Here is a 16,420-nt window from a genome sequence, read left to right on the forward strand (position 1 = left end):
TTAAAGATCAACATTATCTGGCCATCCTCGGTAAATATTATCAAACTCCTCTGACCTCGTCGGCACTTTGCATTGGTCGCCTCCGCCATCGTTGTGTGAGTGAATGTGAGGAACAAAATTGTAAAGCGCTTTGGATTAAATTGACCATTTACATGTAAATAAATGGTACAGATTGATCTAGTGTGAATCGGTACTCGGTTAACCCTTTGGTAGTGTGGTAGTGAAAGGGTTAAATTACCTCTTTTGTTCATGCTGTTGCTCTTTCTTTAACCACCCCTACCCCGCCTGGCACAGGGCCCGTATGCCCCTCTATCCACTACATCATGCCTTGACGGCAGGTCAGCGTTCAGGGTGTACGGATGTCTCTGGCTGGAATCCTGAATATGCCTGACTGACAGATTGATTCTCAACCCCCTGGCTGCAGGGCACAGTCCCTGTTGGGCTCTGTCAGGAAGTGTCGGGGAAAATATTCTGCCAGTTAGCTCATTGGATTTCCATTCACACAGATTCGCTGGTCACCAGGAATAGGTCTCTAGTGTGTGTGTGTCTCTGCTGGCTCGGGCAGCTAAGTGATACTTGCCACTGACCAAACACCATAGTTATCCATTTGCAGGTTCTCGAAATAAAGAGTGAGAGGTCTGCGTCTGTTTTCATCTGCATATTGCAAGGTCCAGTCATAGGGATGGGTCATAATAACTTCACAGGGGGGGGGTCCACTTTTGTAATGTGGTTGTTAATTTAATTTTTTTTTAAATATGCATTGTTGTTGAGAACGTCATTGAAATCTGATGATGATGAATCGTTTTATTTTCGGTCTTTGTTTACAGATAAATCAAAAACACACGTGTGGACTTTCAAAAGGAAAAGAAAAAAAGAAAAAATCACAAATGTACATATTCAAAGTAAGCTCACACACAAAATCCAAACTCAATGACCGAAAAAAGGATTATATTATTAAATTATACTTTCCTTCTCTTGGTTGAAAGAGACATTGAATACAAGCTGGTAGGTTCTTACTCTTAGCACGAAAAATGATCTCCAAGGTTTTTATGTAAACCATATCTAGAAATTTTAATGTGCAGGACTCATCTAAATCTCATGTAAACAGTGGAACGGCATAGTGCAATTTGTAATGTCAGCCACACCTCCACGTGAGCTTGCAGCGCTGCCTGGCCTGCTTACGCCTCCACGTGAGCTTGCAGCGCTGCCTGGCCTGCTTACGCCTCCACGTGAGCTTGCAGCGCTGCCTGGCCTGCTTACGCCTCCACGTGAGCTTGCAGCGCTGCCTGGCCTGCTTACGCCTCCACGTGAGCTTGCAGCGCTGCCTGGCCTGCTTACGCCTCCACGTGAGCTTGCAGCGCTGCCTGGCCTGCTTACGCCTCCACGTGAGCTTGCAGCGCTGCCAGGCCTGCTTACGCCTCCACGTGAGCTTGCAGCGCTGCCTGGCCTGCTTGCGCTTGTTGTTATTAGCAGTAGCGCGCTGCTACTGGCTACATAGTCGTGTGGCAAACTTCGACTATGTGGCAACCTTCAAGGAAAGTGAATGAAAATCTTCTGAATCTGAAAGCTTGTGGAATTTGGTTGTCCTACATGACACGGTGTCCACAAGGCCGACTTGTCTAAAAATAAAAAGCATATTCTTGTGCAACAAGTGAGGACGACGGACCTAGCTAATCAAATTAGCCTAGCGTGACCATGAGCACAAGTTCCATGGATGAGTGCCGGATGCCGCGGTGAGACCATGAAAAAGTCAACTTGAGTGTCGAATCATCTGCAGTCTCATTGAACTTGTGCACATCCCTAAGTCATATCTGCAGTCTCATTGAACTTGTGCACATCCCTAAGTCATATCTGCAGTCTCATTGAACTTGTGCACATCCCTAAGTCATATCTGCAGTCTCATTGAACTTGTGCACATCCCTAAGTCATATCTGCAGTCTCATTGAACTTGTGCACATCCCTAAGTTATATCTGCAGTCTCATTGAACTTGTGCACATCCCTAAGTCATATCTGCAGTCTCATTGAACTTGTGCACATCCCTAAGTCATATCTGCAGTCTCATTGAACTTGTGCACATCCCTAAGTCATATCTGCAGTCTCATTGAACTTGTGCACATCCCTAAGTCATATCTGCAGTCTCATTGAACTTGTGCACATCCCTAAGTCATATCTGCAGTCTCATTGAACTTGTGCACATCCCTGAGTCAAATCACCTGCAGTCTCATTGATACTTCTAAGTGGCTGCTCACCTTTCGACCCAGACACTCCTCACTGCCAAGATCACTGCAGAATGAACACATGACACACATACAAAGACACACACACACACACACATACAAAGACGGTAAGACACACACACACGCACACCAGCTGAACCACCCGAGTCATCAGATGCGTGTTATCCAATCCCCTGCGTGTCCCCTCTCTCCTTCTCTCGGCTGTCCTCCAGGACCAGCCAGCTGCTTGACGGTCTCAGGTGTTGAGATCCAGCAGCTGTCTTTGGGTGGTACACTACGCTACATGCCTGTGTCCTGTACTGACATAATGGGCTTCACTGAGACATAGTTGAACATTACTGTGCTCTTTTTTCAGTAGCTCTTCAATGCGTCCCTGGTTGGCTGACACCTGTGGTAAAGGGCAATTGTTGTCATTCTGGCGGCCTTGAACCACGGTTGATGCCGTAGGAATGACACTTGTTGATGAGTCGTATTCCCCTTTAGTAACTACTTCAGTGCAGTGGTAATTTACTGTGTGGTACATTATTGACCGGGCTTCAGTGTTAAGCGTTGGCCTCTGCTCTGCGGTAAACCTCTCTCTGTTCTGTTGATACTGAACTAAACGGTATTGCCTGTCAAATGGACTGTTCTATATAGATCTACTGTATGCTTGTCGTCATGTCATAATTGTTTGCCATTGTGGTTCTCTCTCATTGCAGTGAGTGGGCAGGAGCCTTGGTGAAGTCAGCATGGAGAAGGATGACCTGAAGACTCTCAACAAGGGGGAGGAGGATGAGATGGTACTGTGTCCGTTTTATTTTCACTGCTTCCCACGCTCCCTATCTCCACCTACTCTTGGAAATTTGACCACAGATACATGTCATTTATACTGTATGGTGTACATTTATAAGATTGATAGAAACGACACGTGCACAACTAGGGCTAGAAATAGACGACACTCTTTTTTTAACCCTTGTGTGGTGTTCAGCAACATTACTTTTATAACAATAAGGCTAATATGATTCATGTAAAACTACTTAACAGATGTTAACTTTATCTCAATTACAAGCAATCTAGACAGCATATATGGTTAATATTTTCCATTTACCTCTGCTAGATTTCACCTACATATTTCCACACCCTCACCCTCATTATTATTTATTTACATGGAAATAACCAACCAAACATTTTGTGTTGCGCGCTCTCAACCTAACCTTGTAACTAAACATTTCAGTCAAAATAATTGTCAAAAATCCCAAACACTAGACGTTTGACTCATCTGAAGTGAAAACGGTGACTTGCTCTTCTAACCCGTCTCTCCCCCCTGACACCTCCAGGAGCTACAGGGCTACCGCCTGTGCCGCTGGCGCCTGGCCCTGGTGGGCCTGGGGGTGTTCTGCACGGGCGGCTTCCTGCTGCTGCTGCTGTACTGGATGCCCGAGTGGTGCGTCAAGTCCACCTGCACCCGCAGCACCGCCCGCGACGCCCAGGTGGTGTTGCTGCAATCCACCGTGAGTACCGGGAGCCGGGGTGAAGCCCTGGGGGTGGGGGTGTGGTTAAGACGTGATGAGCTGTAAACCACTCACACCAGAGCCGGGGTGAAGCCCTGGGGGTGGGGGTGGGGGTGGGGTTAAGACGTGATGAGCTGTAAACCACTCGCACCAGAGCCGGGGTGAAGCCCTGGGGGTGGGGGTGGGGGTGGGGTTAAGACGTGATGCGCTGTAAACCACTCGCACCAGAGCCGGGGTGAAGCCCTGGGGGTGGGGGTGGGGGTGGGGTTAAGACGTGATGAGCTGTAAACCACTCACACCAGAGCCGGGGTGAAGCCCTGGGGGTGGGGGTGGGGTTAAGACGTGATGAGCTGTAAACCACTCGCACCAGAGCCGGGGTGAAGCCCTGGGGGTGGGGGTGGGGTTAAGACGTGATGAGCTGTAAACCACTCTCACCAGAGCCGGGGTGGGGGTGGGGTTAAGACGTGATGAGCTGTAAACCACTCTCACCAGAGCCGGGGTGGGGGTGGGGTTAAGACGTGATGAGCTGTAAACCTTTACATTTACACAGAAACATTTCTATTTTTTTGCGGTGCAGGACGAGTTCCGGCGCTGGTTCCTGGCCAAGGTGCGAGTGATGCTGGCGCCCGGGAGGAACCCCTTCCACTGCCTGGAGACCCAGACCACCTCCTCCCCCCCCTCATCCCCCACCTCCGCCTCCCCCCCTGTGGCCAACGGACACACACCCCACCTCTCCGACAGCAGCCCCGCTCAGGAGCTCATGAGGAGATACGCCGACTACCAGCCCACCCAGGTTCTCCAAAAGCCCCTCGCCTTGAGAAACAGACATGCACACACACACACACACACACTCTCAATTTTAAGATGAGATAAGATATTCCTTTATTGATCCCCTTGGGATAATTCAGGCAGCATGGGGGAGGGGGGGGGGGGAGTGCATGGTAATAATAGAAGACAACAATATAGGCAATAGAATTATACTACAGTAGGAAAGTAAAAATAAGCAAGTAAGTATACATTATCCACAGGTGCAGTATACATAAGGTACCCTAACTGGCGAGTCATTTCAGTTTCTCTCTCAGATGTGTTTGATAACGGTGGTCTCTCCTCCTCTCCCTTCAGATTCGCTACTTTACGCTCCACAGCACAAAATACTACTGGAACGAAGAGGTGCAGAACTTTGAAGTTTTAACGTAAGCATGTTTCTGTTTCGCTTATCTCCTGGGGTTTACTGCCCTCGTCTCACTGTCTGTTTTACAGCCACTCTCAGGAACCTCTTGAGAGGATTAATCCATTAACGTGTGGTTTGCCCTCCTTCACCACAGCGGCCTGGAGGATCTGCAGGTGAGCTTGTCCACTCTCCACTCGGAGCACAGCGCAGGGCTGAGCAGTAACCAACAGGCGTACAGGTAACAAAAGCACTGAATATACCTCCTTCCTACTGGGAATTGAACCCATAACCCAGTGGTTGGGGGGGGGGATTTGAGTCACTTAAACTGAAGTGATGACACTTAGAATGCCGTCTGTATTCTATAGTGCTCGTCTTTGTTGCTGTTGGTCATCGTTGCCAACTGGACACAAAGTAATGTTAATTGTTTAGAATTGTCAGGCTTTCCTTGTTGGCTTTGTATGGCATTTTGGAATTAATTTGAATGTATTTTTTATATTTTACAGGTTTTTGCCCGGTATTTCAATATTATTTCAGTCATCCTTCCGCTGCGAGCGACCTCTATCCTGAAAGGGCTCAGATTAGTGAGCTTCTACTGCATGCCAGGATCAATCTAGATAATGCAGAACTACCCATGATAATGCCTGGTCAAAGGTCTTCAGTCTTAACCATTTTATGAAACCATCTGTTTACCTCTTGGAGGGAGAGTGTCATTGCCTTTTGCTGAGTTTGATTAAAGTCTAGGTAAAGCAAATAAAAGAGATTTGTTTCTAAACACATTATACATGTTAGAAAATAGTTGCTGAAAACATGTGCAAATACTAACAAGATTAGTGCCATACTATGGGTGGTATTTATAGTAGTAAAACAGATTTGGGTGGTCTAACTTAGTTAGCTAGTTAGTGGATTAGCCAAGCTTTCTAACCAAGCAAGGGTCCATTTGATAGATTTGGTGGTTTACAGCTAAACCTTTTAGTGATTGAATGGAAAAATAAAATGTCACTTGAGCTGAAAGGGGGCTGTCAAATCCAGCGTGATCTGACCGCGCCCCCACAATCCTGAGAAATGGTTTGAGCAGCCAGATTAGCTGGGTTTTATAATAGTTATTATCGTAATTTTTCTGTGGTGTGACAAACTCTGAGCACATTTATTGTTTATTGTATTACTTTACTCCGACTTTAACCCTCTTGAGACTTACGAGATGCCAAATTTAAATAAAACATTTATCATAAATGATGTATTGTAGCCTATCTGCATTCACTTGCTACTCGGCGCTCCATCTAATCAAGACGTCACCATCACTTTCGTACCAACCGTGCCCTTATTGGATTATTTATGTTGACTAAACTGATTTATATTCATTAACACATAAAGTGCCGTTCAGTAGGGGGCACTGTGGGCCGTCAGTGCCAACGCTCTGTTCAATGGGGGATAATGCCATGTTTGCAGTGCTAAAACTATATTAAATATTATAGCTATGGATCTAATAACGTTGTCGATTGTCAGTGAGTGGCTTCCGGTAAACATGCAAAAAACAGATAATTTTTCATCCGTACATTTCCGTTTTATACCGTGGTGAATATGAGTATAGGGTGAGTGATTCTGAGTAATCCCAGGAAAAGCCGCGAAAACAACCCTTATCTGCATTTCATTATAAATCGTTTAATTTCTCGCCTGATTATTGAATCGATCTGAAATCAACGCTAGATTTATCGGTATTATGTTTCCACATGCATCCACGAAAGGGTGTGTGGGGGGGGGGGTGTACTACTATGCTTCGAGCAACACCAACACCAAAGGCTACACAGTACATTACAGACACAACCTGCGATTGCGGCGAAAAAATCATCGGATCAACCAACGCAAGATTGGTAGCATATAGTCCTTACCTTGTCTCTGATGTACTGCAAAAAGAATAATCCAATTATCTGATCGCCATTCCAAATATTCATTGCGGTTGTTTGTCCAACGTTATCCAGCATTGCAGATGATCTGGCGGGCGGGGATCCTCGTCGAGGTAACTGTGGTGACCGCTTGTCTTGCCGGACTGTTCAGACCCCGCGCCCACGCCGCAGTTCGGCCAAGAAAACAAAGCACATCGTTTCAAATGGAGTGCAATAGCGGCCGCAAGGCATTAGGCGGCGGTATTGACCGTTTGCGATCTCAGACACATTCAGGACAGCATGCACAAGGTGCCTCGATGGATTATGAATGGCAATAGCGAATAAAAGAAATAACGAAACAGAAACGTAGATCTACGTTTCTGGCACTCAACCACTGGGCCACAGAAACGTAGATCTACGTTAACGGCACCCATTGTGTTAAATAAAGTTAATTTAATTTAAAAAAATACTAATTTAATCAGATTAATCACTTTATTCAAATTGAGAATTTAGTTTGAGGATATAACATTTTTATAAAATGTTTTCTTTTTTTTGGATTACGTCATACAATATGACGACAGACATTCAAAGCTTTGTTCGAATACTTCAATAGAAGCTTCAAATGTAAAAAAAAATTACATTCGGTACAGCCCTATAAATATGTAATTAAAGGCTTGGGACATTATTTTTTATTTTTTTATCCCCTCCCAATGTTAGTCTTTATGCCAATTCCCAATCCCCTTCCTGGTCGTTGCGCACTCTAGCCCCTACCGTCGGTCTGGGAGGGCGGAGACTATCGCATGCTTCCTCCGACACATGTGTACCCAGCCCACCACTTCTTTTCACCGGGCAGCGCGGACTCTCACTGGGAGAGTAACGTGTGGAAGGTCGCACTACCTCCCTCCAGATCCTTCCCTCACTGTGCAGGCGCCCCGACCAAACTGTAGGAGTCGCTGTTTTACAACGACCCGGACCCACCCTACCGGCTTCCCTCCCGCTGACTCTGCCAATTGAGCCAGTATGACGGCCGGCCAAGCCGGAGGCAACGCTGACAGCCGGATTCGATACCAGTGTCTCTCGCGTTGGTGACGAGCGCTTAGCGCTTGGGACATTATTAAGGAAACATGATGGCCATTCCCAAGTTCAAATGTGTAATAGATTGCTGCAGCAAATGCCATTAGTTAATAGTGTTGGGGCGGTAATGCGTTACAAAGTAATAAATTACTGTATCGCATTACATTTGTCTGTAACACAGACAATGTAACACATTACTGTTCCAAATCCAGTAATCACATAGTAATCGGGTATTGATCTAACAAGGTCGTGACTTGGTTTAGCCTACACTCTGAGATTTTGACGGTATAATCAAAATCCACACCTTTGCATAGGTCCTTCATATTGGGTGTACAGTACCTCCCACTGCTCACAGCCCTAGTCTCTACTTTATGGGTGTCCGGTGTCATAGTGTTGTGATTAACCTGGAGGGAACAACAGGTTATTTTACACAGTGAGGTTAGGTTTCAAAAGTGTCACTCACATTGAAAGAGCTGCTACTGGGAGTACATTATAACACACATCCATGCAGTTGAGTCCCAGCTTTACAGCTTGACACAATCTGTTCCATTCCAACACTGTAGTGGCCACAGTCTACACAGGCAAATAATTATACACTGTCTTTAACATGAAAATAACATGTTTGTACTGCATGCAAAGAACTTTTGACCATAAACTACATTGGGTTAGCATACATTGTAAAGGCTGTAAAGGTGAGACTCTTGTGCTTCCATAGAGTCATTGATATCACATACCTTGTGCTTCCATAGAGTCATTGACATCACATACCTTGTGCTTCTATAGAGTCATTGACATCACATACCTTGTGCTTCCATAGAGTCATTGACATCACATACCTTGTGCTTCCATAGAGTCATTGACATCACATACCTTGTGCTTCCATAGAGTCATTGACATCACATGAGGTGAAATGTCAAGGGGCTCAGTTGAGAATGGCCATGCCAATTCATCCACCTCAAGATTTTCCTTACATTTAAAACAATAACTAGCCCCATTTCCAGGTATGCTAGATCTCAAGAGGGTTAAGTGTTGTAGTTGTTAAAACTGCTTGACCTGTGTAAATGTTGTCTGTTGTCTCTCTTGACAGGAGACTGTTCTTTGGAGTCAATGAAATTGCAGTGAAAGTGCCTTCTGTTTTCAAGCTGCTAATCAAAGAGGTAGGCCCCAGATCACCACAACCACTACACCAGAGGAAGCTCAACAAATCATGTTAAACCCAGATTCGGCTCAAACAAGGGACTAAACACGTTTCGCAATTATGCCACAACAATGTGGAACGCCCTACCCAAAGCTGTAAAGGAATGTGAATCCCTGCCCACATTCAAAACCGCCCTTAAAGAGCACCTACGGGAGGCTGCAATTCGAAACTGGCCACCGTAAATGCCCAAAACCCCCACCACCTCCTAATAGACAGTCTCCTCCCCACCGCATGTATATATTCCCTCCCCGCCGTATGTATATTCCCCTCCCACCCACCCACCCCCTCCTAATGTACAGTCCCCTCCCCATCATATGTATATACTCTGTCAGGATCTAGGGGTAACAGTACTGTATATTTGAATACCGCCTATGTCACAAATGTATCAGTACTAAATACCTATATGTCCCTATGCCATAAATGTCATGTATGTTATGTATGTCATAAATGTCTATATGAATTGAAAATGGGGGACCCTGATGGAAACAAGACAAACGTCTTTCTCAGGTCTGCATCCCCTTAACAATTGTATGTATTGAGCCGTACTGTATTGTACCCATTCTGCAATCTGTTAAATAAAGTTTTCATTCATTCATTCATTCATCACAACATGGAAACTTTACCAAAAGCTTATTTTTTTTTCTCGTTTTGGGGTGGGTGTTTGTGATTAGGTCATTATTGTCTTGCTCAAATGTTAACGTATTCATTGGGGAAACGTAATCATGCTGAACATAATTTCCCTTTCTCAGTAAATTGCCTAATATTCGTTTTTATTTTTAGCTCTTTTCTTTCCGATAAATGACGCCTCATTATGGAAATAAATGGCTCATTTCCCTCTTCATGAAGTCTGTCTCCCAGATATCGCACACACACGCACACACGCACACACACACGCACACAGTGAAATGTTTGCCCCCCTTCTCTCCCCATCTTTCTCTCTTTCTTGATTATTTCTACTTTTCCAAGTGAGCATTGAAATAATGTAATGGATAATATGAGTCCCGAAACAGATGTTTTCCTCGGTTAGACATTTAACTCTGGTTTCACAGACATGGATTAAGCCTAGTCCTGGACTTTCAACAAAAATCTTCATCAAAATCAATTGTTTGGCTTAAAGGGATAAAGTAAGATATTCCTTTATTGATCCCCTTGGGGGAAATCGGGCGTCATAGCATCATCGGGGGAGGGGAGGTACAGGTATGGGCAGGGGAATATAATAAAGACATAAATATAAGCAATAAGATTATAGTAAAGATAAAAATAAGCAGTGTAAACTATATAATTAACTGTGAATATAGAATATGAGCAAGTAGACAGTGTAATCAAAGGCACAGATGTAACACTATCGGTTGTATTATAATAAATATGGGCAATAAAAGACTTAGAATCTGAATATACTATGAGTAAGTAAAGTAAACGGTATACACGGGTGCAGTATACATAAGGTACCCTAACTGGCATGATATACGTCATACATTGTAGTCTGTGCAGTTTAGGTGGTAAGAGTCGGACACACTTGATCAGACGTTCCTAGTAGTTCTGGAGGATATAAGATGAGATAAGCTAACACAAGCTATTCCTTTATTGATCCCCTAGGGGAAATTCGGGCGTCATAGCAGCATGGGGGAGGGGAGGTACGGGTATGGGCAGGGTAACGGATGAAACCAATATAGGCAATACAATTGTATCTGAAATATAAAAATATGATATGTTTAACTTTAGTAGAACTTGTGATTTGTCACCAGTCTTGCCTCTGAACTGTATATATGTGGTCTCTCTCCCTCCTCCCCCTCTCTCTCCTCTCTCTCTCTCTCCTGGTCTCTCTCCCCCCGCAGGTCCTCAACCCTTTCTACATCTTCCAGCTCTTCAGTGTGATCCTGTGGAGCGCTGACGAGTATTACTACTACGCCGTGGCCATCGTCTTCATGTCCTTCATCTCCATAGCTACCTCTCTGTACACCATCAAAAAGGTGAGCATGAAGCCATTGACGACGCTGTATCCATATCCTATTATTCTTGTGTTGTTCCCACCTCTCGCTATTGTCTGCCCTCCCTGCCCCGTCGTTAAAGAAAAGTTACCTTTTTGAAGGCACACGCGGGTCCGGTCTAAGCCGGTGCGAGCCAAGCGGGGCAGGTCTAAGCCAGTGTTAGCCATACCCCACCCCCACACCCCACCCCGCCCCGCCCCACCGCACCCTACACCAAGTCTAATCCAGGGCCATTCAGGTCAGCATAAAAGCCCATCTCCACATGGTCTACTGCCCCCGGCTTCACCAGCGTGCACGCTCTCTCTCTCTCTCTCTCTCTCTCTCTCTCTCTCTCTCTCTCTCTCTCTCTCTCTCTCTCTCTCTCTCTCTCTCTCTGCTCCCTCTCTCTCTCCTGCTCCCTCTCCCCTCTCTCCCCCCCCTCTCTCCTGCTCCCTCTCTCTCTCCCCCCCTCTCTCACATATACACACACAGAAAAGCCCCCCCCTCCCCAGCTTACAATCACAAAGATGGAGGAAGGGGATGAAAGGAGAGTGAGGGAAGGAGGGATGAAAGGAGAGTGAGGGAAGGAGGGATGAAAGGAGAATGAGGGAAGGAGGGACTCCTCAAACTTTCCAGGAAAACCGAGAAGCTGTTTGAAGTTTGCCTCCATTTTCTCTTTTCTTCTTTGAACCCCATGTTGAAACGTTTCTCTAACCTTCTCTTCTCTCCTCCTGTTCTCTCTCTGCCGTCTCTTCCTTCTCTTTCTCCAGCAATACATCATGCTTCATGATATGGTGGCAGCTCACAGTATTGTCCGTGTGTCCGTCTGCCGAGCCAACAACGGTTTGTCAAAGTTCCATCTCCCCTCAATGTTTATCTTTAGTTGGAATGTCTTTTTTTGGTTTGTTTTTGTTGTGTGTGTGTGTGTATTTAAGAGTTTCTAACAACCGCAGACAAAGTTTCATCCAATTCACTCTTTCTGCATCTCTGATGAGGGTTTTAAAATCCAAATCCAAGAGTAGCCTTTTTTTTTTTTTTTGGGCTTCTGTGCCGGGCCAGCTTCAATTACATAGTCACCCACTCCTTTGGCTGCCCTCCAGATGGCTGGTATGACAGGACACTGCAGGGCAGGACAGACTGACTCTAGTGTACTGCGCCTGCTTATGTTTGTGTGGATCTTTGTTGCACATACAGTAGATACAAACGAGTGTGTGTGTAGCCTTCAAAATAAGTATTTTTGTTTGCAGATATGCAGGAGACGGTATTACCATATATATGTATATATGTGTGTGTATATTATATGTGTGCGTGTGCATGCAGTCTGCTGGACAGTGCATATGATGCCTCAGCTCTTTCCCTGCTGCTGACCAGAGGGGCGTCAGTAATGAGAGATGTGCTGAACAAGACTGGGTCTCTGACGCACTAAATACCTCTCTCTCTCTCCCCTCCACCCCATCCCCCCTCACTGTCCTGTCTCCCCACACCCGGTTTCCCACACTTTCCACCACCTCCACCTCTCTCTCTCTCTCTCTCTCTCTCTCTCTCTCTCTCTCTCTCTCTCTCTCTCTCTCTCTCTCTCTCTCTCTCTCTCTCTCTCTCTCTCTCTCTCTCTCTCTCTCTCTCTCTCTCCCCCACCCCATCCCCACTCACTGCCCTTTCCCCCACACCCACCATCCTCTACTCCTGGCTGGTTTCCCACACTTTCCACCACCTCCACCTCTCTCTCGCTCTCTCACCCCCCCCCCCCCCCCTCAACAGAGATCGAGGAGGCCATGTCCACCGACCTGGTTCCCGGTGACGTCATGGTCATCCCTAGTAACGGCACCATCATGCCGTGTGACGCCGTGTTGATCAGCGGCACCTGCATAGTGAATGAGAGCATGCTCACAGGTCAGCCCCCCCCCCCCCCCCGTCCCTGCATCCCTCACTCCCTCTGCACTTTGTGAGGCACTGATACCTGATCCGTATTGTTAACACATAATATTGCAATATAGTCCATAAACGGTGTATTCTGTTGGGTATCCTTAAAAAGAATTGCATTCTGCAAGAAAACAACACGAAAACAACACTTTCTCAAATCTTTTTATAAAAAATTACTCTTCGGCCATCGATATACTGTACGCCCCAGAGCCGCTCCACTAATATCTGTGAACATGCACCAGTCTGTCCTAAAGACGGTGACTGCCGTGGTTGATTCTGTGGAGCCATAACGTGGAGAGCTCACACCCAGACAAGGTTTCCATCCTTGTATTGCTGACTGGTCTGAACAAGAATTGTAATCTCACTTGTGTATAAAAACTCACAAACATTTCATGGCTCCACAAAGTCCTTCATCCAGGTGACATCCCAAAGTCAACTGTTCTCCCATGTCTACTGTCGGGGTGTTCCATGTTCACAGAGATTTGTTTTGCCTAATCTGTGTGTGGATTTGGCCGACATAAATGTTATTTGGATACTGGGGGGGGAAAGAAATGACATAGGGTACTCCTTGCAGGGTTCGCACAAGGTCCTTGAAGTGCTTGATAAAAAAAAAAAAAAACATTTAAAATGAAAGATAATGCTTGGAAAAGTACTTGAAAGTAATTTTTTTCATTTTGCAATGTCTGTGGGAACCCTGTCCTTGCTGTTTGGCCAATGGTTGAAGTCTTGCTATTAACAAGCCTAAACAAGCTGTTCAGAATTATTGCTGCGTGTTGATGTTGCACACAAATGAGCTGTGCTCTTTGGAGCCAGGAACACTGCTTAGCTTAGGTACTGCCCTGTTTGTAGAAGTGTTTTACTCTCTGGTGTGTGGGGTAGTCGGGCAAGGGAAGGAAGTTATTCATTTAAAATGTGGTGTGTTGCTACACCCACCAAAACAACTTGTTTCACGGGAAGGAAGAGATGCTGGGAAACAAATCATTAAAATTGTGTTTTAGACTAGTTTCTTCAGAAAAGCCTTAAAAGAACACGCCAACATTTTGGGCCGGTTAGCCTAGGCATTGTCCAACGAACACCTCTCCCGAAGGCTAACCAGTCATGTCCGCTTCCATTCATTAATAAGCTTTCTACTGTGTATCCATCTTCTTGTCTCTCTATCTGGAGAAGACGGTAAGCTAATTTCCCAAAATGTGGGCGTGTTCCTTTAACCATCCACCGATTTTTCAAGGAAGTTGTCTGTAATTGTTGAAAAGTTACATATCAATGGCCGAAGTTTTCTTGCAGAATGCCATTTCTTAACACAATGGCGCCCGACCACGGATATATACGTGTTTCGAATCCATGCTTAATGGACCGAAGGACGGATATCTCCGTGGCAAGTTGTTTTGGCTTTTATTCCATTTTAATAACCTATTCAAGGTCGCCGAGCTGCACTGCAGATGTACCCTACTCTTTGAATTCGAGAGTGCATTACCGGCCAGATCCTCTTAGGGGCGCTATCGCGATAATGCAGTGTTCCCTGTGGCCGAAGTTGTCTTTTTTTTTTTTTTATCTCTAATGTAGTTTTCTACTCACCTGAAGCGATAGCTATTGTTTGTTGCACGGGATACGTTTTGGATCGCGGATTTCACTATGCAATAAGGGGATTTATCATCAGCCAATGGACATATCGATCTACCAGATGGCGATCGATAACAGGGAAATGCTCGGGGGGATCCAACCGGCTCATGGTAAGATCTTTTTCACGTAAATTACATGCTGATCAGAGCTTGCTATGATACTCAACCAGCCGACCAGCGTATGTGGCTACTTAGACGAACACGGTTATTGGTAATCAATAATCAGAAACGACATTCCCCCCCCTTTCATGCATACATGCTTGAGGATCATACCGATCATATGCAGTTTGAGTTTTAACTGTAGCTTATGTATAACGGAAATGCCATTGGATATAACGTTAGTAGCTATTAGCCCTTTATCTAGCCTTCCAGGAAATATACTAGACCAAATGCTGTATAACGCTTATATTCACGGCGCTATAAAATGAGAACGTATTGATGAGAAAATTATTTCTTTAATCCATTTTGAAGGGACTGTTTATGGTCTCAATTGACAATGAGAATGGACAGATAGCAATACTATAACATTTACATTTACATTTAGTCATTTAGCTGACGCTTTTATCCAAAGCGACTTACAAGTTCTGTACGACAAGCCATCAGGAAGAGCACAACTCTATCAGCTGAGTAACAATGTTCATCACTTGTCACTTGTGCTACAGTGTAGGTTAGTTTATTAGGACAAGTGCATGACAGTATGGTTAGTTAGGGTTAGATTTTTTTTTTTTTTTTTTTTATTCAGATAATGGTTGAAGAAGTGAGTCTTTAGTCGACGGCGAAAGATTGGACGTGTTTCGGCTGTCCTAACTGGGGTGGGTAGTTCATTCCACCATTGTGGGGCAAGGACTGAGAATAGGCGACTTCTCTTTGATGACCCTCCCGGAGCTTGGATAGGAGTAGGTCTGAGGCGGCCAGAAGATGCAGAGCGTAGGGGTCTTGAGGGTGTGTAGTATAGATTTAGCTCTACAAACAGCCCCAAGTCTGTTTACATATGCTGGTCGTCTCTAGTGATATTAGACTCATCCCAGTGGCTGCCAATGTGTTAAGAATGCTCAATACAATACACTGTTTTTTTTTCATGTGTTTACAATACCGACCGGGTATTAGTGCCTAAAGTGCAGATAGGAGGTATTTCCCCACTTTTCTATGTAGATAGGATGTTTCCCCCCACTTTTCTATGCAGATATAGGTTTTGCTCCTCGGTCATCATTACATAAAGTATACATCTCAGTTAAACTTTAACTTCTTGTGTTTGTAATGTGATGCACCGATGTGAAAATTGTGGCCGATACCGATAACCGATATTAATATTGCTGTTCTGGCCGATACCGATATTTACCGATGTCGATATCTCTGTATAGAAAACACTTTTTCAAATAAAGAGCTATTTTCCAAAACGCATACTTTTTTTACTTTTGTAACTTATTTTCAGAAATTACTTATATTTTGAAACTATTTAAGGCCAAAACATGTATTAAAAAAAAAAAAAAAAAAAAAATCTTTTTAATAATAATATCGGCCCTATCTTGATATCGGACCGATACCGATGTGTAAAAAAACGGCGGCCGATATATCGTGCATCACTAGTTTGTATGTCATGTTGGTATACTGTTTGTCATGTTTGTACAATGTTCTGAAAAATGTAAAATAAAATATATAAAAAAAAAAACTTTAACTTCTTTCACTTTGGCACTTGAACAGTATATAGTGTGAAAACCTACACTTGCGAAATATGCTTAAATCAAGCACTTACTATTTACCTAGAGTCTACGGCGTACCATTTTCCTTCTGCGATTTGCCTGCAAGCCTACACACAAGCCAGGGGTCGGTCACTCACTCACTCACTCACTCACTCACTCACTC

At 44.8% G+C, this 16,420-nt stretch overlaps 1 protein-coding gene across 1 annotated transcript in view; it reads left to right on the plus strand.

Annotated features, from left to right (window-relative positions):
• Positions 1–2,966: 2,966 nt before the first annotated feature.
• atp13a3 (ATPase 13A3) overlaps positions 2,967–16,420 on the plus strand; it is a gene marked incomplete at both ends in the record, with an annotated part of 47,902 nt that continues 34,448 nt past the window's right edge. The window contains 9 exons of the mRNA XM_084307820.1: positions 2,967–3,017; positions 3,555–3,728; positions 4,306–4,521; positions 4,851–4,921; positions 5,054–5,137; positions 8,941–9,010; positions 10,887–11,021; positions 11,789–11,861; positions 12,777–12,908. Coding sequence (XP_084163946.1) covers positions 2,967–3,017; positions 3,555–3,728; positions 4,306–4,521; positions 4,851–4,921; positions 5,054–5,137; positions 8,941–9,010; positions 10,887–11,021; positions 11,789–11,861; positions 12,777–12,908 — 1,006 coding nt within the window. The remainder of the gene's footprint in view (positions 3,018–3,554; positions 3,729–4,305; positions 4,522–4,850; positions 4,922–5,053; positions 5,138–8,940; positions 9,011–10,886; positions 11,022–11,788; positions 11,862–12,776; positions 12,909–16,420) is intronic.

The sequence above is a fragment of the Notolepis coatsorum genome (assembly GCF_963971535.1).
Source record: "Notolepis coatsorum genome assembly, chromosome: 2".
NCBI classification, from domain to species: Eukaryota; Metazoa; Chordata; class Actinopteri; order Aulopiformes; family Paralepididae; genus Notolepis; species Notolepis coatsorum.